Below are 23,341 nucleotides of genomic sequence, written 5' to 3' on the forward strand. Positions count from 1 at the left end.
TGAAGGTCAATTTCTTGGCTACTTTTATGGCGAGTACGTATGAGAACGTGCTGTGAGATGACGTTATCCGGAACTGCGACGTCAATGAAAACTCATGATGACGCGATAAGCCTGATTAATTACTAAATAACACACACACACACACACACACCACGGACAGTCCGCCGGGGTCTGCACTGACTGAGCCAAATATGACCGAATAAATCGACGAAATAAATAAAACATCAATCATAAATTATGTATGTGTGTGTGTGTGTGTGTGTGTGTGAAGTTTGTTCGTCAAGTTTGTGTGTGTTTGTATGTGTGTGTGTGAATTAATTCATCGTTAGAGTAACAGCATTGAATATTGCTCTTAATTAAGGCGACCGGGGCGATGTAATATATATATAGATCTGCCTCCCCGTAGGAATCGAGGCTGAAAGTATAGGTCACTCTGATGCAGGTTTGTCTATGTTATCTTTGATAGCAATCGGTTTTCAGTAGAAAAAAGATAATTATAGCTTTTATTTTTACCTGATCGCCCAAACGATTTTATGTATTTGAGTATTTTGGCCACCAAGGACCAGAAAGCTCTAAAGGGGACCTTAACTTTCATGTACAAGTCACCACATTGGAAGACAAACATGCACAGAGCTGATGTTTTATTGAATTTCTCTGAATGTAACTGCTGGCCATGACCACACTGCTTTACTTTTGATGATTGTACTTGGGTGAAGGCTGGTTTTGTTATGTATGAACGAGCATTGTTTTTGATGCCTGATGCAACTTTGTTTTATTGCAAGTGATTTTGTCCTCTCTTGATAGGTGGAGTGGTTTTCCAATTTTGATTCTTTAAAAAAATTTTTTTTTTAATAGTTAACAACAATGATAATCTCTGAACCATTGGCATTTATACTTCTTCTTCCTTCATGGACTGCAACTCCCACGTTCACTCGTTTGTACACGAGTGGGCTTTTACGTGTATGACCGTTTTCACCCTGTCATGTAGGCAGCCATACTCCGTTTTCGGGGGTGTGCATGCTGGGTATGCTCTTGTTTCCATAACCCACTGAACGCTGACAAGGATTACAAGATCTTTAATGTGCATATTTGATCTTCTGCTTGCGTATACACACGAAGAGGGTTCAGGTGGAAGCAGGTCTGCACATATGTTGACCTGGGAGATCAGAAAAATCTCCACCCTTTACCCACCAGGCGCCCTTACCGAGATTCAAACCCGGGACCCTCGGATTGAAAGTAAAACGCTTTAGCCACTCGGCTATTGCGCTTGTCAAGATTTATACAAATAAACTGTTTTGGATTGTGCTATTCTGTGTAAGTGTGTGCACATATATGCATATGTGTGTAAGCTGTGTGTAAGGTCAGCTCAATCAGTATTGGGTCGTTGTTGTGTTGAGAGCTAAAAGAGTTTTATGAAAACAGGAGTAAAAGTAAAATTCAGATTTGATAAACTATTGTTATGAATTTGACACATAGCCAGTCTTACTCATCCCCCTCCCCTCCCCTCCTCCACCACACATACCTTGAGAGAGAGAGAGAGAGAGAGAGAGGTAGACAGACACAGGGGAGAGAGAGAGAGTGGCAGACCTGTGGACAGACATACTGAAACAAATGGAACACACAGACACACAGACACAGACACACAGACACACACACAACACACACACACACACACACACACGCACACAGAGTTTTCCTTTCAACATAAATGGTTATTTTATTCATCAGCACTCATCCATGTACCTATCTGCCTGCACAAGCAATATGATGACGATAACAACAGCAGCAGCAACAACAAAGGAAAAAATTAAATAAAGAAAAGAAAAAGGAATGATGATAACAATAACAACAACAACAAAAACAACAATCAAACTTGGATTCATTATCATTCTTACTGCTTAAAGTCAGCCGACTGCACAGGAACATATCAGGACTGCCTAACCGCAAAATTGTCATATATATATATATATATATCATCAAGATAAACCTGCAATACACAGTTCATGATATATTAAGTTCATGATACATGATATGGAGTGATGGCCTAGAGGTAACACATCCGCCTAGGAAGCGAGATAATCTGAGCGCGCTGGTTCGAATCACGGCTCAGCTGCCGATATTTTCTCCCCCTCCATTAGACCTTGAGTGGTGGTGTGGACGCTAGTCATTCAGATGAGACGATAAACCGAGGTCCCGTGTGCAGCATGCTCTTAGCGCACGTAAAAGAACCCACGGCAACAAAAGGGTGTTCCTGGCAAAATTCTGTGGAAAAATCCACTTCGATAGGAAAAACAAATAAAACTGCATGCAGGAAAAAATACAAAAAAAAAGAAAAAAGAAAAGGGGTGGCGCTGTAGTGTAGCGACACACTCTCCCTGGGGAGAGCAGCCCGAATTTCATACAGAGAAATCTGTTGTGATAAAAAGAAATACAAATACAAATACATCATATCAGCAATGTAGCTCATTAGGGCAAATAAGATGAGGCCGTGCCGAGGGTGTCAGCACTTCCGCTTGATGTTCCTCTAAGTCTCCAAAAGAGGTGCAGTGAGGGAACTGATAAGGCGTTGGACTTCTGATCCAATGGTCAGGGTCTGATCTGTTTTAGTCTTGAGAAAGGCACTTTACTCTAACCCACTCAAGCCAGGTGTGAACGGATTCCTGACCTGGGGGTGGGGGTGTGGGGGTGGAGTAGAAATAGCAGAAGGAGTGAATTTGGTTCCTCCTTTCTAATCCAAGCTCTGGACACAGTGGACATGAATACACTGTCCCAATGGCTATAAAAGGCTATGGACCTTTAACATTCAAGTCTCCAAAAGACCCCTCGGGACTATATCAAGGCTCAATTTTCCAAACAATCATAATGTTATGTTGTACTTACATGACACAAAACTAAGCGCTTCACATGAAACAGCACACATACAATAGCGCATTATGCCACACAACAACAAATGTGGACACAGCAGAGAAAAACATAAAAATCAAGACCACTGCAAATTGTAGATATGAATAATGACGCAAAACAGCACACAATACACCCTATCATTGGTGTACCACTACAAATTGTAGATATGAATAATGATGCAAAACAGCACACAATACACCCTATCATTGGTGTACCACTGCAAATTGTAGATATGAATAATAACGCAAAACAGCACACAATACACCCTATCATTGGTGTACCACTACAAATTGTAGATATGAATAATAACGCAAAACAGCACAAAATAAACCCTATCATTGGTGTATCACTGCAAATTGTAGATATGAATAATAACGCAAAACAGCACAAAATACACCATATCACTGGTGTACCACTGCATACTACTCCTTTTCTGTTCTATCTCTTTTTCCACAATCTCCCATGTTTTTTTCTTTCCTTTTTTTTTTTTTTTTTTTACATTTATTTCTCTTCTCTGTTTTCCTCCATCTCCAATGTTTTTCCCTTCCATTTGTTCCAGCTTTTTCTTCATTCTCTTTAAAACAAAGCACATCTTCTTTCCTCTTTGTCTTCATATTCACCCCCTCCTCCATGTTTTCCTCTCTCCTTTTTTTAATCTATTTATTTTTTTTATATATTAAGAAAATATAGCTTTTGAAATGAATATAACGATCTGCAGTCTTTTGCAGTTTGCATAGAATTAGGTTTGAAGTTTTCATTTCTTTCTTTCTATCTATCGAATTGATTGATCGATCTATCTATTGATCCTACGATCAATCTATCTATCAACCTATCTTTAACTGGAATGTTTGAAAGATCATGATATAAGTACAGCTGTTATGATATTTGATTAACAAATAAAAGAAAATGATCATGTAATATATACACAAATGAAAGAAAATAACTATCTAGAAAGTACAAAGTGGACCTTCTTTTCCAGTAGAATTACAGTCAGTAAAAATATTGTTAAATGAACTGGAATGTCTGGATAAATGTGCAGCTGAAAAGTTCAGAAACTATATAAAAATGTGCATTGTGCATTATTTATGTGTGTGTGTGTGTGTGTGTGTGTGTGTGTGTGTGTGTGCATGTGTGTGTATCTGTGTGCACATGTGTGTGAGTGTGTATGAGCATGTGTGTATATTTGTATTGATCATGTTTCTGTCTTACAAAAGATTTAAGAAGCTAACACCTGGCTGAAGTGCTAAACCAATGTTAACACCTCGGCTGCGTGTATGACAAGATAACTCATCAGGGCAAACATGTAGGCTTCGCTGCCACAATGATGAGATAACTCATCAGCGAAATATTCTGACTTTTCCCTGGTTTGTATTGAGTTCACTGACAAAACTACTGGTAGCTTTAGCTTGGGGAATCTTTTTAGATTCTATTGATAGCTAAAAACCCCATCTACGTCATGAGGCAGTCATATATTTGAATGATTTGGATGGGTTACTGCCGCAGTGTTTTGCCTGGCTCCTCGCTCACTCAACAAAATGTCAGACACAGTGGCCAAGCTATGTGACTGTGGTGCACTAAAACGACCAAAATTGTTTTCTTTAGCTGATGCTCGGAAAGAATTGAAGCGTTAACTCGAAGAAGAAGACAGTGACAAACTTTTATTGGACAATTTGATAGAAAATAAAGGGAGCAATGAAGAGACTGGCCAAGATATGACGAACAGTGAGTGATACGGGTTGAACAGAGAGCAGACGACAGAAACATGACTGAATTATCAGCAGCGCACACAGTGTGAGGGATATTCTTGGCACTGGGCCAAAGGGGGCTGAGCAGAACTAGACAAAGTGTTGGGTTACAGGAGCAGAAGAGGAAGGCGTTGGAAGCTGAGGGGGTGTGGCCTCACATCTAGGTTATCACTTAGAATAGTCACAATATATTGTGCATATGTCTCTTTTCTTTTTAATAGGGTTGTTCTTGTACAGTTTGTGCATACAGATATCCATTTGTCCATAAATATCATATTACTGTGCAAATTACCTGACAAATGTTTGTAAGAAACAAGTTGAAAATGTGACAAAAAACAAAACACTGATTTCAAAATAACTGCATATCACTGAAAATAATGATTATACAAAATTGGAAAACATCATGTGTTTTGCATTCTTTATTCATTTACCTTTCAGAAAATATATACTTCTATGGGTATCTCTCCAACAACAGAGCACAAAGAATCTTTGAAAATATATATCCCTTTTTTTGTGAAAAAACCCTGGCTAATAGATTTACTTAATCTTATTTCCCAGGCAGCGAAAAGATTAACGGTTAACATACCTCAAAAAAAGAGTTAACTTTGAGTGACCATGAAATATGAAAAAACAAAATAAAATTAAAAAAGAAAAACAGTCATGAACACAATCAATATAAAACAAATCAGAGCAAAGTGTAAAAAAAAAACCCCACACAACTGTCAATCAATCAATCAATCGTATTTTCAATGAACATCACGTCTTGCCCACTCCCACTCATCCGCTGACTTAACTCCGACATCACTTCTGCCAGCGGGTTTGGCGTTGATGATTGGCACATCGGTGAAGGTGACGGAGCACAGCGTGGCGTTGGTTCTGGAGCAGGGAGAGTGCTCCAGCTCCAGGACAGAAATCTGGTTCGTCCCCGCAGGCGAGAACACGGAGGCCGGAACGTAGAGGGTGACCTGAGGTCCCTCCTCCGGCCAGTAACGACCCAGGTTGAAATCATTCACAAACGCTTGGCCCTGGAGGAATATATATATAACGACCCAGGCTGAAATCATTCACAAACGCTTGGCCCTGGAGGAATATATATATATATATACACACACAAATGTGACTTTTTTCATTTTTATCTGTTGAGAAAACAAGTCTGAAAAAGGAAAGTTTTGTTGTTTTCTTTTAACCTGAACTCTGAAATAATACAAATCTGTCTGTTCAATTCATATGTTGAGCAAGGAGTTATACCAAATCTTACTGTTATATCTATATAATTTGTCGAGAAAGCAGTCTGAAAAAGAAAAAAACAAAAAACAAACAACTTTGAAATAATAGATCTGGCTGTTTAATTTGTCTGGTTAAGAAGCAGTCTTTCTTTTTCTTTTTTTTTTAAACCACTACATAGGTATGAACAATGGCAGGTCTACATTATAACTAAAACTCATACTTAGAAACAATACATTTTTCTGTTTAATTTGTATATTGAGAAAGCAGTCTGATGAAAAAAAAAGTTGTTTTATTTAAGTCTTAGATAATGAAAAATGAGAAGACAGTCTGAAAAATGATTTTTTTTTTTCTTTTCTTTTTTAAACCACAACACAGTTATGAACAAAGACAAGTCTAAAACTCGTGTGTCAATGATTCACTTGCATATGTGGATTCAAACTGAAAATCACTGTTGCTAGACTGGTCAGGCTGCTATGCAACGCTGTGAAATAATGGCAGATGGAGCATATTTTTTCACACTTCACTCCATCATAGCAAGCGCAATACTGCATACATCCAGTTTAATAATATACCAGAAAATAAAACAATCTTTCTTCTTCCCTCTGTTTATTTCTTCCTTTGTGTGTAAGGAGTGTAAGTGATTCTGAATACCCAATGTAGGGCACTCTTTGCTCTCAAAACAGCAGATATGGCAAACTTCTGCCAATGACTACCTCAGATCTACCTGAGGGTTGATGACAAAAACTGGATAGCACATTTTGGCCCTCTCAAGCAGGTGTTCCTCCTAAGACTTGTAAAAACTGACCTCACACTGAACTGAATGAACTAAACACAACTTCAGAGACAACTTGAAACAATATCCCTGCTTTTATGTATGCAGGTAAGTAAAACAAATTACAGTCACCATGAGCAGATTCCTTCTTCCAGACTAAAAGTTGTTTATCCACATATTTCAGAATTTGTCCAAAAAAACAACAAAAAAACAAAAACAACAACAACCACCAACCAAAAAACAACAACAACAACAAACAAACAAACAACCCCCCCCAAAAAAACCCCACCAAACAAACCCAACAACAAAGAAACAAAAAACAATGAACAAAAAATGATACACTCAAGACATTGTCATCTTGGAATGTCTTTAGTAATGTTTAACATATCCAAAGTACAAAATCTGAAATCAAATAATCAAACCAGCACTGAAAACAAAATTTCAATAATTTCACGTCAAACAAGTGCAAGGAATACAAAGATCAGTCTCAACCTCAAACTGTCTCCTTACCTTGACCCAAGGTCGCATGTCCAGGTTGGTGTCCAAGGGTGGACCAGTTGACCCCCCAAAAGAGACTTTCCCCGTGTAGATTGATGGGGTAGAAAGACCAGTTGAACTTGACACCAGAGGCAATGATCTGTTTTACATTGAAGGGAAAAAAAAAACATGTTAAAGGTCCTATTTCCTTGTGCCATTGGGGCAGTAAATTGATATTCACTGTGTCTAGGGTCTGCAGTGGAGGGTGGGTACCAATCCTCTCCTTTCGCCATTTTAACCCAACCCTACCCAAGTCAGGTACCCATTCAAGGTCGGGTGGAGTGAGGGAAATCAGAGTGAAGTGCCTTTCCCAAAGACAGAACACTACGTTGAAACATGGCCTCAAGCCCTGATCACTGGTAAACACTGGATCAGAAGTCTGCCATGCTGCCCCCACTTCTTTAACATTATCCACCATTAATGATAGGCTGGTCTTGGTACTTTGCCAGAAATGGAAAAGAACACACACTCTCTCACCATAATTATATTATATCACACTATCACCTATCACAATCACATCATTTAAGCTTACGTTTGTCATACTAATTCATATAAATGTGTTAGCTGCAATGAAGTTTCAAAAATCTTTTGTTCAAACCAATCACAAAGATGGTTGATGCAAAAGTCATTTAACACCCTGCCCCTCCCCAGAATGGTATGAACCAGCCATGGCTATCAATTACACCAACAGAAAAAAACAACAACAACACATAAATGAATGGGGAGAAAAATCACCAATAATCTCTTCTGACAGACATACCTTGTAGGTTTAACAAGCAGCATGTTTTCCAAATGAATGGGGTAGATCTCCCACCCAGTCACAATCTCTCCACCCAAAGTCACATTGTAAATCAGGCCCTGTTCACAAGAAGAAACCTTCCACTGTAAGAACAGGTGCTAACGGTTCAGTCCACACACCTATAAATCATCTTTCTGCTGCGGATAAAATCATCTTTCTGCTGTGGATAAAATCATCTTTCTGCTATGGATAAAATCATCTTTCTGCGTGGATAAATCTGAAGCTTTACTATCTTTCTGTAATGCAAAAGTGTTTCCAACCTGAAAAACGTCTTTTTAGCAGTGTTGTCAGTGACAGTTCAAACTATTTCAAACCTGAAAAATGTCTTTTTAGCAGTGTTGTCAGTGACAGTCCATCATTATTTTCTGTCTTCTCCTCCATCCCCCTCCCTCAACAGTTCCTTGGAGGACTGTTTTAGTACGGCCATTGGATCTTGTTTTTGCATCATCATCATCCCCATAACACGGACAGTTTTCTTTTTGACACAATGACATAAAACTATTTTTTGTGTCATCCTCATGACAATGACAATTTTTCATACCAAGCCACAATTTTTGACACAATGACATAAAACTATTTTTTTTTGTATCATTTTCATCCTCACGATATTGACAATTTTCTTAAAAGCCACACATTTTGATTTGATGATGTAAAACTGATTTTTTGTTTATCATCTTCATCCTCATGACAATGACAATTTTTCACACCACACCACAGTTTTCGATACAATCACATAAAACTAATGTTTTGTATCATCACCACCCCCATAGTAATTCCAGTTTGTCCTTCCAAGCCACACTTCCTGACATGTGGAGCAGTGACCGCGTGGTCATGCACCCAACTAGAAAGAGAGTGTCCACAAGTTCAAATCCCATATGCAGATCAGGATATTTACTCCACCCCTCCACTAGACATAGAGAGGTGGTCTGGGTTATAGTCTCTCGGATGAGACGATATACTGAGGTCTCATGTGTGACATACACTTAGAACACGTAAAAGAACCTGCATGAATAATAAAAGAGCTGGTGTCCTTGGGAAAGTTGTGTAGAAAAAAATACACTTTGAATTTAAAATGAATACACCAGCAAACAGAAAAAAACCCAACAAGGGTGGAGCTGCACTGTGGATGACATGCTATCCTCGGGGAGAACAGCCCTAATTTCACACAGGGATAAATCTGTTGTGACAAAAAGTAATACATCGTAACACAACACAATATAACACAACACAACACAATACAATACAGTGTGAGTACAATACAATACAATACAATATGATACAGTACAATACAACAGAAGACAATACAATCAATACAAGTCACAACACAAGACAACACAATACAAAACAGTACAATGCAACACAATACAGTAAAGCACAATACAAAATACAACACAGGAAAACACAATACAATACAGCATACAGTACAACATAGACTAAAAGAACCTTGGTAAAAATAGACTTACATGAGATAAAAGAGGCATAGTGTTGAGCCACAGGCTCTTCTTCAGGCGGAAAAAAACAAACACCCCCTTCCCCCGAAAAAAAGCAACAACAACAACAAACAAACAAAACAAACACAGCATTTTCCCCCCCCACAAACACACTTTAGTCTGGAAGTTCATGGAGGTGGCGAATCCCACACGACCAGTGTTCTCCACAAAGATGTCCAGGTACTGCCCCGCCGTGCCCGAGACGTTCACCTCCATCACCTTCTCCCTGTACAGCATCCCCTGGGGCAGCTGGAGACCAACAGCAACAGTGAACAGAACAACAGAAGGAGGTGGAGTTTTGTTTAACGTCCCCGTCACACACACTGGTGATTGTAGACATTCTTTCATTTCATTTAAGCATTAAGTTTCACGTTTGAGTGTCATCGTTAATACGGAAGAGAATAATAATAACATTACTAATAGGAACAGATTCCTGCTGCTACTTCTACTCCCTAACACACACGCTAGATAAACTAGGGCTGCAAACTTCACACATACACAGATGCACACACACAGATACACATGCATGTGTGCATGCACACACACACACACCTGTATGCACGCATACACACAAACAAACACACACACAAATTCACACACACACACACAACCATGCATGTGCGTGCGCGCGTGCACACACACACACACACACACTAATGGCATCAAAAGACAAGTCACCCATGCATGCACATTTTTGTGATTGTAAACGTCTTTATCTATCTATCTATCTATCTATCTATCTCTCTCTCTCTCTCTCTCTCTCTCTCTCTCTCTCTCTCTCTATATATATATATATATATATATATAGTGAGAGAGATAGAGAGAGAGAGATAAAAAATTAAGTTATCATATTTGAATGCTACCATTTAAAAACAGAACAGAATAAGGAACAGAATAATAAGGATAATCATAATGCTAACAATAATAATGATGATAATAATAGGAACAGAATTCTTCTACTACAACTACTACTTCTACTACTCCTATTCCTACTTCTACTATCAATATAATAACAAAAACAATAATAAGAATACTAATCATGCATTCAGTATAAAAACAAAACAAAACATTGTCAAGACACTGCCAGATATCCTGATATCTTTGTTGAATTCTTATCACTTTTTGATTGCTTTTTTTCTTCTTTTTTTCCCCCAGTCTATCAAGCTCTTAGTTCAATGGTACTGGTCAAAGGCTTTATTAAAATTCCAAGACTTTTCAAGACCCTGAATGACAAAACACTTTTTCAGCCCTGGGAATGGTTCTCTCGTTTTATCCAAGACCTTTTCCAGCCTCCCGGCACTCTGTACAAACCCTGAAAGTAGAAGAAACAGGCAGACGGATGGATACACGGGACAGAGCCAAATAAGACGGACAGAGCAGGACAGACATATACCAGGATGAGAGGTAATAGTCATAATGATAATCAATAATGATAATAATAAATAACAACAACAACAACAATAATAATAATAATAATAATAAGAAGAAGAAGAAGAAGAAGAAGAACAAAAGGCAGCACACACCTGATCCACCATGACGTAGCCTCGGTCCCGGACACCCCTGGTGCTGAGCTGTGTATTGTTGACGGACTTCTTCAGTTTGTGGCGATACAGGATGAATCCGTAATACTGGAACAACACCACAGAATTTTGTGGCACACGTTATATAATAGCTATTTACACCAAGTGAAACATTTTCCTTTCTCGCTGCAGATTACACGATTACAAACATTAGCATCATTCATCTTACCAACTGTGCAACAGTTTCAGTTTCATGGATGTGTCAAAGCATGCAGACTAATCCATACAAGCTTCACCACATCAGCTTAACCCATTCAACCCTTGGCAGTTTACAGCCTTGGCAGGTTTCACTGCTGTATACATGCAGAAAAATGCAGAAAACATACTCAAATCGACCAGATTTTCCTCCAAATTGACACATTTTGATGCAGCTGGTAATACTGTAGAAGTTAGTTCCCTTTGATTGCAGTTTATGGAAATATATGACATGGAAACTGTTTTAATTCATTCTATACTGCCCCATGACTTCCTTCTTTATAATCTCTGTACTGGCCGTTTGTTTATGTTACAAGAAAAATATCTAAAAAAAAGAATGCAATTATACTACAGCAAGGAAATTTTGTGATAATATAAAGAATAAAATAGACTAACATTTCACAAAGTTTCAAAGTAGTCACTTAATTATTGACTGATTTATCATATTTTGAAAAAAATCTGTGTTTTTCACAACTGACATAAAGGGGGTGAGTTTACAAATGTGGTCTTTTGTAACCATAGACCCTTCGTAATTGTAGCAATTGAATGGGAAAATATGTATGCACAGTGGATATCCACTATAGAATCAGTTTGTATTCGACTTTGAGCCACAGTACTTGCCGAAGTTGATGGAGACGTCATCTTGTCGAGCGAGCGAGCGAGAAGGGTTACTGTATGCTCGTATGTGTTGTACTAAAACAAAGGCATTTTCAGCCACAATAAAAGTACAGGTGCACTTTTGGGTAACTGAAGAACAGGGCTGTGCCATTTAGTTTCACACAAAACCATTAACCTATGTACTACAAATTTTTAAACTTGCAGTACGCTATAGCGTACCACAGTAACACAGCGTTGTGCGCATGAGGTACACTACAGAGTACCTTAGTATAGAAAGAGTTAAGGAAACAAATTTTGACGCCTTAGCATTTTTTTTGCTCAGGTGCAGGGGTGAATAAGTAATATAAAAAAAAAGGAGCTGAAACCCAACACACTGGTCACAGCTAGAGAGCCTCCCCCAGATTTTTGTTTTATATATTGTAAGTGCATGCAAGAAATGAAAACAGATAAGTTAAGTTGTGAAGCAGGAAAAGTTTGAGCCACACAGCCATGCTGACTGAAGGCTGCTACTTACATGCTTCACCTCCTCCATTGACAGAGGGTAGAGGGACGTGATCGGCCCTTCAGGACACAGCGTGGACAGGGCGTCCTGCACCGTCGACACCTGGAATACAATCATCACTTCATCAAACCAGTTGCCATGGCAAAGTGGTCGGCCAAGATACCATGGCAACAAGAGAGTTGTTCCTGGCGTATGTGTGTGTGTGTGTGTGTGTGTGTGTGTGTGCGTGCGCGCGCGCGTGCACGCATGCATGCAAGCGTGTGCGTGTGTGTGAGCGAAACCTGACTGAATGACACAGGAGACAAATGAGCACCTAAAGGCTGTTCTCAGTTGGCTGACCCTGGCAGGCAGCCTGTTGTGCAAATGACTCTGTAAAGCACTTAGAGCTCAGTTTCTTAACAAGGAAAGGGGCTACACAAACATGCACGTCAATCAATCAACAAATACCAGCCTCTTTGTGATCTGTCTAAGACACAGGGTTCCCACAAGTCTGAGTCTTTTTCAAAAACCCAACCAAAATTTTCCAAGACCTGAAAATCAAAGCCTAAACACAACCTACAAACATACAACAAGAATCCACAAACACATAAATATAATCACCACAAAGAGTGAGAGCTTGTGAAGAAGGCAAATCTTCTTCAATTCTCCAGGTCTGCTGAAAGTTATCATGAAAATTCCAAGACTTTTCCAGAACTTGCAGGGTATAAAACATTTTCTTCTATGACATTGTCTAGCCCTGGAGATAGTCTTGCTATTCTTCCCAAGACTTTCCTGACTCCCATGACTCTGTGGGATCCCTGCTGATACTTACAAACGCCACTGACTGCGGCCCATAGTTGCCTTTGGGTGAGATGGGAGGGATGGGATCTGGTGGCAGTTCTCGGTACTGCAACACACAGAAACACAGCTTTGTATGAGCGTATGTTCAAATACAGGCAATGTCAATTTGATAAGCTGGATCATCCATGCATCGAAATTCTCAGATCTGGAGACAAACAATCTACTGTTATGACTTTTCCAATCACTGATTTGCTCATTCAGCTCAATTGAATACCTTTGGCACTTCATAACTGCAACAAAAAAAAAAAAAAAAAAAAAAAAAAAAAATCACAATTTCTAACATCTGTAAGTGTTCATAAAAGTCCATGTATCACACATGATATAATACACATCTTCATTACTATAATTATGTTTACACTGTGGCGGCATGCTCTCTCTAGGGAGAGAAGTCTGAATTTCACTTTTTTCATGACAGAAAGTAATACAACACATATTTATGAATTGCTGATGTGGATGCCTTTATCATAGAAGAACGGTTTTCAATCAGTTTTGACAGTCAGATAGTTTTGTTCAATTCAATGTCATTAAAAAATCACAAGCATGATATATATAGTTTCATCTCACCGTACAGATCCAGTTATTATATCATGATTCTCACGAAGAGCCATGCTCTCCATTTTAAGGAAATATTTAAAATCATACTATACTATTAAAAGGATAGAAACAAAAAGACTTTTCCATGTTTGTGATACAAGGCATAATATCATTGTAAATCCAAACAATAACTCTTGCCTCGTATAGCATATAGCTAGCTCTGAACAATAACACAAATGACTGTTCTAAAGCAAGATATACAACAGGAGGCTGAGCAAATGATGGAAAGTTCCCTTACACAGAAATGAAAGTTTGAACTTACTGGTATATTCCATCACCTTCCTTGCTGAACTGAGAGACCAAGTGAGTTTTAACTTTTGTTTCTGAATAAATGAAACTATCTATATAAGTATGAAGACTGACAGAAAGAAATTTTACTAAGCAAGTAATGAGGTACACATATGCCTCTAAGTCTAAAAAAACAGAACTGAAACCAGTCGTACTTCCAAATAGTCTTCTTATTCTAACAGGTAGGAACTACAGAAAGTAAATGCATTCCTTACAAAACTGAACACATAAATAAGAAAAAAAATCAGCTTGGATGATTACCTTAGAAATGATGTCACGTATCGCAAGATATTTTGGAGTGATGTCCCCTGATTCATTGAGTGGCGCATCATAATCGTAACTGGTGGGGACTGGCATGTAAGGAGGATCGTTGGCACCATTATTGTAGCCAAAGTTGGTCCCTCCTTCATACATATACCTGCACAAACAAACAAATAATATAGATATTCAACTCTCTCTCTCTGTGCTGTGGCTCTGGCTCTCCGTGTCAGTGTTTATTGTCATAAGCAGGTGCCTTAGTAGGTGATATATTGCGTGGGTTGAATCAAAAAACCACTACTGAGCACTACTGAAGTGACTAAGAAGCAATGCTGGGTTTGTTCTGGTATGTGTGGCCTCTTCTCAACCTAAAAATCCAATGGCTACAAACAAATGACTCAATGTTTCTTCATTGTTTTCTTTTGCATTTGCTAACTGCAAATCCCACGTTTAAACATGTATACAAGTGGGCTTTTAAGTGTATGATGATTTTTTTTATCCCGCAATATTGGCAGGCATATTCTGTTTTTGGGGTGTGCGCATGCTGGTTAAGTTCTTGTTTCCACAACCCATCAAAATGCTGACATAGATTACAGAATCTTTAATGTGTGTATTTAACCTTCTGCATGTGTATACACACAACGGTGGTTTAGGCACTAGCATGTCTGCACATATGTTGACCTGGGAGACTGGAAAAAAATCTCCAACCACCTATCCTGAGATCAAACTCAGGTGAGAATCCAGCACTCTTCTCATTGGGCCACCACATCCATCAGCTCTGTGTGCGTCATGCATGTAATGTTTGGTCTCTGACCGAGGATGCCCAATATAAAAGTATCAATGATGAATAAAATAATAATGACGATAATGACACAGACTAACAGCACACTGACATGTTGACGTTGGCACCATATGCCAGCAGCTTATCCAGCGACTTTGCAAACTTGATCAGGTCCACATGTGCATGACCCTGTCCCCAGTGGTCCAGCCAGCCAGTGTAGAACTCTGAGTTCACCTGCACACAACATTTTTTTGTTGTGTTGTGTTGTGTTGTGCTGTGGTGTGTTGTGTTGTTACGGTGCATTGCTTTGTGCTATGTTGTGTTGTGTTATCATGTGTTTTGTTGTGTTGTTATGTATCATACTGTACTGTACTGTACTGTACTGTACTGTGCTGTTTTACTCTCTGTCACAAAACAGATTTCTCTGTGTGAAATTCAGGCCAATCTACCCAGGGAGAACATGTCACTACAGTCCAGCAACACTTTTTTTCTTTCTTTTTTTTCTCCCTCCACTTGTTTGGGATTTTTTCTGATCAAAATGGATTATTCTTACAGAATTTGCCAGGGTCAGGCCTTTTGTTGCTGTGGGTTCTTTCATGTGCATTAAGTACATGCTGCACAAAGAACCTTGCTTTACTGTCTCATCAAAATGACCAGTAGCCAGACCAGCCAGGTCCAGAGAATTTGGAGAAAATACTGGTGAGCATGGGATTCGATCCTGTGTGCTCAGATTCTCTTGCTTCCTATGTGGACGTGTTACCACTAGGCCACCACTCCACACCAACACGATCCTGGTCAGATTCACTTTAACTGGCTTTTTTGGACAATTTAAATTTCACCATTCTACAGGGTTTCCGCAGATGTGAGCAAACAAATTTCCTTTTTTTTCCACAACATTTCGAAACCAGACTGAAAATATTCCATACTATTACAAAACACACAACCAAACTGAAATTTAAAAAAATGTCTGCTATACCACTTTGAAAGAAATTGGTGGATGTGCCAGCAGCAATGTTCAATTTTCATCACTTTTCTTCTTTTACTTTTTTTTAATGCAATAAGCATTCTACTGAATGGTACTGGTCAATGCTTTTGATCAAAATTCCAACCAAGACTCTTCCAGACACTGAAGGACATAACATATTTTCCAGAAGACTTTCCAAGCCACTGAAATGGTTCTCTAATTTTTCTAAGACTTTTCCAGACTTCAATGGTTCTGTACAAACAATAATTTTAGTCCAGTCTGAACTCTTGGTCCAAACAATGACACAGTATACTCCAGGCACTTGCATACAATTCTGTTCCCTACTCTATCTCTTCTTCTTCTTCTTCTGCGTTCGTGGGCTGCAACTCCCACGTTCACTCGTATGTATACGAGTGGGCTTTTACATGTATGGCCGTTTTTACTCTGCCATGTAGGCAGCCATACTCCGTTTTCAGGAGTGTGCATGCTGGGTATGTTCTTGTTTCCATAACCCACCGAACACTGACATGGATTACAGGATCTTTAACGTGCGTATTTGATCTCCTGCTTGCATATACACACGAAGGGGGTTCAGGCACTAGCAGGTCTGCACATATGTTGACCTGGGAGATCAGAAAAATCTCCACCCTTTACCCACCAGGCGCCATTACCGAGATTCGAACCCGGGACCCTCAGATTAAAAGTCCAACGCTTCAACCACTCGGCTATTGCGCCCGTCACTCTATCTCTCCAAATCACATGGCTGAATATTAAACTGAGGAGGAAAATAAACCTATAAAAACATATTGTTTGAACATTTTCATTTGAGGACATTTGAATTATCTGTGTAGATTTCATATTTTGTACTGATACAATGGTAATTCTAATAGACCTGCAAATAACTTGTGCATATCCATATATATACGAACCTAGACAAATATACAAGCACACATACTTGTACATATGTGTTCATGTGCGTATGTGTATTCTTATTCATGAACAGGCAAACAAAAACTCAACAGATATCACAGCACTCACCAGTGGCCCATGTGGTTCAAAGTGTCTCTGAACCTTGAAGTTATTGGCAGGATTGTCTGCAACCCACATGTCATGAGGAGTGTCAGAAGATCAAACGACAATAATCTGCACAATCAGCTGTTCTGTATGCACTGTGCATTGTGTGTGTAGGTTTTGTCTGTGTTGTGAGAGGCAGTGACAGGTGTTGATGATAAGCACTTTGACGAATGATGTTGTTGAATTGATCGATGTAGTCCATATTACCCCTTTTATACTGCCCCAAAAAACAAAAAATGAAACAGGCAATTTAAATTGAAGTTAATGATGATAATCTTTATATCTATGAACACACACACACACACACAGTATCACATACACACAAAGTCACATACATACACAAAGACACACACAACAGACACAGACAGACACAACACACACAAACACACACACACACAAACACATTCTTTCTACCAAAGGGGATGAATTAAACCTAATACAGCTATCCACACGCCAGTCTGTCTAAACAATACCTGTGAACATGATGCAGGCATTCAAGCCTTAACCAGCTGAGCTGAAATGCATGCACACATTCATACACAAACACACACATATCACTATGACATACACCCCAACAACATCTATTACCTGTGATACCAAAATCAATGGTGGCATAGGCCCCTTCGGTAGTCCCACACTGAACATAGCCATCACCATCTCCATCTGTTGTGTAGATGATGATGTTGTCACCCAGCGCTGTGCGTACTTTTTTATACAAAAAACCCATGTAGTCGTGGTCACAGGCAAAATAGCTTCCGTATTCATTTTCAATCTGAAACACATATATATGTTGATAAGGTTCAAAAGTTAAAAGGTTAAAAGATCCTACCACTTTTTACTGCAATCAGGGTGGTGAATTCATATACACTGTGGCGAGGGGTTTGGCGCAGGAAAGCGGGTCTCAGACCTCTTCTTTCGCTGTTTTCACTATCCCCAACTGAAGTCAGGTACTCGTCACACCTGGGTGGAGTGAGGACAATCAGAGTGAAGTGCCTTTCCCAAGGACACAACGCTGCAGAGAAATGGCGCCTCAAACCCTGCACACTGGTGAACACTGGATCAGAAGTCCAACACATCACCCACTCTGCAGGGCACCTCGTGCAGATACAGTGTGCATTAGAAGAATAAAAAATATAGAAATACTCAAACCTTGAACCAAATATTCATGCTGCTGTAGTGAGTACAAATTTCAAATTACTCAAGATACAAAATACATGCACACACACACAAACACACACTGAAGTTCTGTGTCTGTGAACATAGTGCTCGAACAGTGGAAGTATAATTATGAAAAATAATCTGAACAAAAAGATATTGAAATTCACATAAATATGGGATCATTCTTTAAGTACTTATTTGCAAAAATTAAAACCTCTCCATCAATAAATGAGACAGAGAAAAAACCAAGCACAAGCAAAAAAACAAAAAAACAAACCCCAAACAAACCCATAACAGAGCAAATACAAAAAGAGACCTTTTACACTGGCTCAGAAATCGTGTAAGTGCAGAGATGATGCTAGTTATTCAGTGACTCACCCAAACAGGCTCAACACTCAGCTTATGTCAGAGATTGACATATGCTCACAGTTGGGCCAACAGTGAAGCGAGATCCATATGATCAATGGTTTCTCAACTGCAATGGGAATTCATTTACAGCTTTGTCTTTTGTGCAGGACTATGACTCTCAACCTAGGAGGCAAGATAACACTGGCTCTTATTTTATTTTAATTTATTATTTTATTCTATTATTATTTTTTTTATTTATTTATTTATTCTTTTTTTTTTAATTAAATTTTTTTAATAAAAAATTTATTTATTTTTTTTTTCTCAAGGCCTGACTAAGTGCACTGGGTTTTGCTGCTGGTCAGGCATCTACTTGGCAGATGTGGTGTAGCGTATATGCATTTGTCAGAACGCAGTGATGCCTCCTTGAGCTACTGATACTGATACTGACACTGGCTCTTAGTGCTGCATCCTTGGGGACCAGTTGGCCTTTGGGGACCATCCAAATGCTGAGAGAGTGGGGGATTAACTGAGGTTAGACACTATCCACAATAATCAAGTTCTAGCCCAGATAGTTGGGAAAGCAGCTGCCTCCTCTGCTGTTCTGATGGTCATGGTCGGAAATGACTGACTATCTTACAGACTCACCTGCACCATAACAATGGGTCCTCCATTTTCGTACAGGTAAGGCTGGATGACTTTCAGCAGTTCGGTGAACCATTTATCCACACGTGAGATGTATGCTGTAAAAAGGGAGTCACTATATTACTGAGTGGATTTTGTGTTATTTCACTCCAGGGAACATGATGACATATGGTTATAAGCAGTTTATTTCCTAGGAGTCATACTCTTGTTTTGTTCTCCACTGTTGAGCTGACAAACATGATCAATCACTGCAAATAAACGAGCTTAATACCTAGCAAAACACACCATAAGGATCTTTTTTAATTGAATGAGTCCCTTTACTTTACACTAAATAAAAACTAGAACTTTTAATCTAAAATTTCAAATATGTCTTTATGCTCTTACAATTTCATCTAGAAGTGTATTTACATCACAGGATTATCATCCTGATTTGTGAAACACAAACAATTTGCTGCTTAAAGATGCATAAATCAGGTATGTAACAGGAACCACTGGCTGGCACTCTAGAACATCACTGTCCTCTGGTTGTGTGTGTGTGTGTGTGTGTGTGTGTGTGTATTTACTTAAGCATGCACCTTCAAGTTAAAGTGTATGTGTGCACATGAGCATGCTTGATAACGTGTGTAACATATCTAACAAACAAAAATATGCACAGCTGTCTCCCTTTATGAATCAAATAAAAAATCACTGGGGAACTCACAGGGATCCGATGTGCGTAAAATCATGTCTTTGTTCTCAGTCAGCAGCCAGGCAGGGAAGCCGCCCTTAGAACAGAATATATACAAGAGTTCAGTGGAACATTGCTTGGAAGACTTGCTGTGCTTGCCACTGTTCATGCCAATAAAAAAAAAAGAAAAAAAAAGGGGGTGTGGGGGTAAGGGTATTACCTGCTTTCTGTTCATGCATTCTGACAGTTTGAGAAACACACACTAAAAAGTAACATGTACACTAAGATGTATCCACACACATAGATTTATATATTGTAAAATGATATTATATATATGGGCACAAACACACACAGACACACACACACAGAGGCACATGTTTATACACACACACACACACAATTTTCATAAACATATACATATACACTTACACAAACACATTACACACACCAGCTGCTTTGGTGAAGTGGTTAGAGTTGCAGACTGACAGCTGGGAGGATGTGGGTTCAAGCCCCATCTGAAGTGGGTTTTTTTCAGTTCATAGCCAGTCTCTTACCCAGAGTTGAATGTGCCACAAGCTCAAATGGGAAGAATAGGACCACCCAGTCGAGGCTCACCCACTTCAAAGATACATCTTTGTATGCGTAGCTAAATTTTCCTGGCCAACATTGCAGGTGTCTGTATGTCTCAGCCTGGTTGACACCTGGATGTTTTATGAGAGTACAGCCTTGTCAAATAGTCCGAAACCTAAATGAACCCATATAGCAGCATTTTCATCACCCCCGTCATCGTTAAAACATAGAAATATAGAAAACAAAATGTCCCAAATTCTGAGGAGAAAAAAAAGAGAAAAAAAAGAGAAAAATACACAAAAACAAACACCCTCCTTCCCGCACCCCACCCCACTGGTCTAAAAATACATGGATAGCTCATTGGCCAGGAAAGCTGAAGCCAGCTGGACGCCATATTGTTTCTTGTATCTGGCTGTCAGTCCGTTGACAAGTCATCTGCTAACTGGTGGTAGTTTCTGAACTGTAACTGTGTATTTTCGATGAAATCGTGTTATGCTTATGGTTTATCTATCAAAGTTATAACAGGAAAACAGTGCAGTGACACATGGCGCAAACTTGCAGTGGAGACACACACAGGAATGTCAGCTTAACTAACGCTGCGAGCAAGTGAAAGCTTGCCGTGAAGCCAGCTGAGCACCCGGCTACACATATGAAGTCACCGCTTCGCACTATACTGACATGAGAAGCAAAATGGCTGACTGAACACTTCCGCTGGCTTCAGTTAGCAAAGGGGCTCAAAGAAGGCATGCACTATCCATGAATTTTTAGATCAGTGACCCCACCCGCACACATACACCATAGTGTACTCACAAACTCCCACTCTCCACAGATGTAGGGGCCCATTCTCAGAAGGACAACCAAGTCAGACTCTTTGGCCAAAGACAGGAAACGAGGCAAGTCAGATGCTCCAGTAAACGTGAACTCACCGGGACTTATCTCATGCATGTTCCATGGAACATAGCTAGAGCAACATTAAACAAAACAATACCCTGTTGTTAAAGAAGTGCAGACTGCATTATTATTATCTTACAAGTAAAAATGGGCAAAATCATTTCAGACTGGTCAACAGATACATGTACACACACCTGGACACATTTCCAACAATTATCAATTCATAGGAGGATCATCATAACAAAACATCGGAATGATTGCATCATTCTGTTTGGTACTGGTAATTTATTCTCATCTGTGTGAGCGACTGATTTTTGTAATACTGAAAAGCTTGCAGCTGAAGTTCAGATGTTGCTTAATAGAGCTGCACATCTTAATGTCAAGAAAACAAACAAAAACAGGAAAAAATCACCAAAACGCCGAAACGGAAATCTGTATGGTAGGGAAATACTTCCACCTAAGTATCATTTAGTCAACTGACAGAATCTTAAAATGAGTATTTTGTAACATAGTTTTCATTTGTGGGGCAGTACAAAAGGGGTAATATGGACTCCATCGATCAATTCAGATCTGGAGTGATACACATACGAACACACACACACATACACTTACAAACACACACACACACACATATACATGAGTTTGTAACTATTTCCAGTATCCCCATTAATTATGTAGCAGGAGGTATATTGTCATAATGACAGGAAAATATTAAAAATCAAAGACTGAAATCTCACGTCTGGACAGCATTGAGACCCCCAATCCTCATCTTGTTCATCCTGTCCTTCCAGGAATCGGGGTGAACACGGGTGTAGTGAAGGCTGCCAGACACATAGCGAAAGGGCTGACCATCCTTCAAAAACGTGTCCTTGTTGTAGTCAATGGTGAAACTGCCAGCATCACTCTGAAAATTGAAATGAACAAAGAATTGTATTGTGCTACTGTGTACTGAGGCTCTAATATTGTGTAACAGAAACAAGTAAGGAATATTTTGTTGTCATATATTGAATGATCAGCACATAAAATTAATAGAACAAAATAGAAAAATATCAGATTTTTTAAAAGCAACAGCTTGTATCTCATTTTGTACTTGATGGGAAATGCCATTTACTGTGCAAGAAATGACATAATATTCATTTAGAACTTTGAAAGCATAATTGTTTTTTTTTAATATATTGCACTGGCTCTTAGTGCTGGGGCCTTGGGGGCTAGCTGGCCTTTGGGAATCATCCCAACGCCGACTGTCCTAAAACCCTCTTGGCCCACGACTATCATACGGAAACCCCCCCCCCACTAATATGATGATGATGATGATTTATTAAAATATTACTAAAACTAGATGTGAGTTGTCCTTAACTGAAAACGCACAGACATAATTAGGGATCACTGTACTTACTGTATTTTCTTTCATATTTTTTATGCATACATGTAAACTGATATCATGCAGCTTGGTTCTTAAGGGCTGGGCAACAGTAAAATAATATTCGATATTTTAGTGCACTTTCCCTCTCACTTTCTCTCCATGAAAACTTGTCTCTACCCTTCTCACTTCCGCTGGGCAACAGTAAAACAATATTCGATATTTTTGTGCACTTTCACTCTCACTTTCTCTCCATGAAAACTTGTCTCTACCTTTCTCACTTCCCTACCCCGTCCTGAGTAAACGATGCAATATTCCTGTAGTAAGCTCACCAAATTACATTAAATGGACGGAAAAGTGCACCAAAAGACGTTACACACTTACCACAATGGGCAATGCAATAAGACATAGCAACAGCAGACAAATTTGTTCCGTGTTCTTTTCCGCCATTTTGAACACAGTCATGTGACCAGAGATCACATGAGAATCTGGGACAAAATGAGGGACATAACTTTGTCAATGTCAAGCCGCCCTCAC

At 39.2% G+C, this 23,341-nt stretch overlaps 1 protein-coding gene across 1 annotated transcript; it reads right to left on the minus strand.

Moving 5' to 3' along the window:
* Positions 1-3,209: 3,209 nt before the first annotated feature.
* Positions 3,210-23,280, minus strand: LOC143276460 (beta-galactosidase-like). The gene is made up of 16 exons (XM_076580965.1): positions 23,189-23,280; positions 22,182-22,348; positions 21,364-21,514; positions 20,017-20,080; positions 19,320-19,414; positions 17,757-17,940; positions 17,133-17,188; positions 15,243-15,364; positions 14,353-14,509; positions 13,181-13,255; positions 12,382-12,471; positions 10,998-11,102; positions 9,589-9,723; positions 7,946-8,043; positions 7,159-7,285; positions 3,210-5,674 (listed from the first exon to the last, which is right to left on the minus strand). Exons 1-16 carry the CDS (start codon positions 23,267-23,269, stop codon positions 5,396-5,398), a joined length of 1,986 nt encoding a protein of 661 aa, XP_076437080.1. The 5' UTR covers positions 23,270-23,280; the 3' UTR covers positions 3,210-5,395.
* Positions 23,281-23,341: the final 61 nt, after the last annotated feature.

Source organism: Babylonia areolata, chromosome 2, assembly GCF_041734735.1.
Source record: "Babylonia areolata isolate BAREFJ2019XMU chromosome 2, ASM4173473v1, whole genome shotgun sequence".
In the NCBI taxonomy this organism is placed as follows: Eukaryota; Metazoa; Mollusca; class Gastropoda; order Neogastropoda; family Buccinidae; genus Babylonia; species Babylonia areolata.

What these genes read in the sequence shown, in the direction of transcription:
- LOC143276460 (XM_076580965.1), bottom strand. Translation starts at nt 23,269, where the DNA reads ATGACTGTGTTCAAAATGGCGGAAAAGAACACGGAACAAATTTGTCTG. An exon ending in TATGGTGCCAACGTCAACAT is followed by an intron (nt 14,510 to 15,242) that starts GTCAGTGTGCTG and finishes TTGTTTGTGCAG; the next exon opens with GTATATGTATGAAGGAGGGA. An exon ending in CAATGGAGGAGGTGAAGCAT is followed by an intron (nt 11,103 to 12,381) that starts GTAAGTAGCAGC and finishes GTGTTGTTCCAG; the next exon opens with TATTACGGATTCATCCTGTA.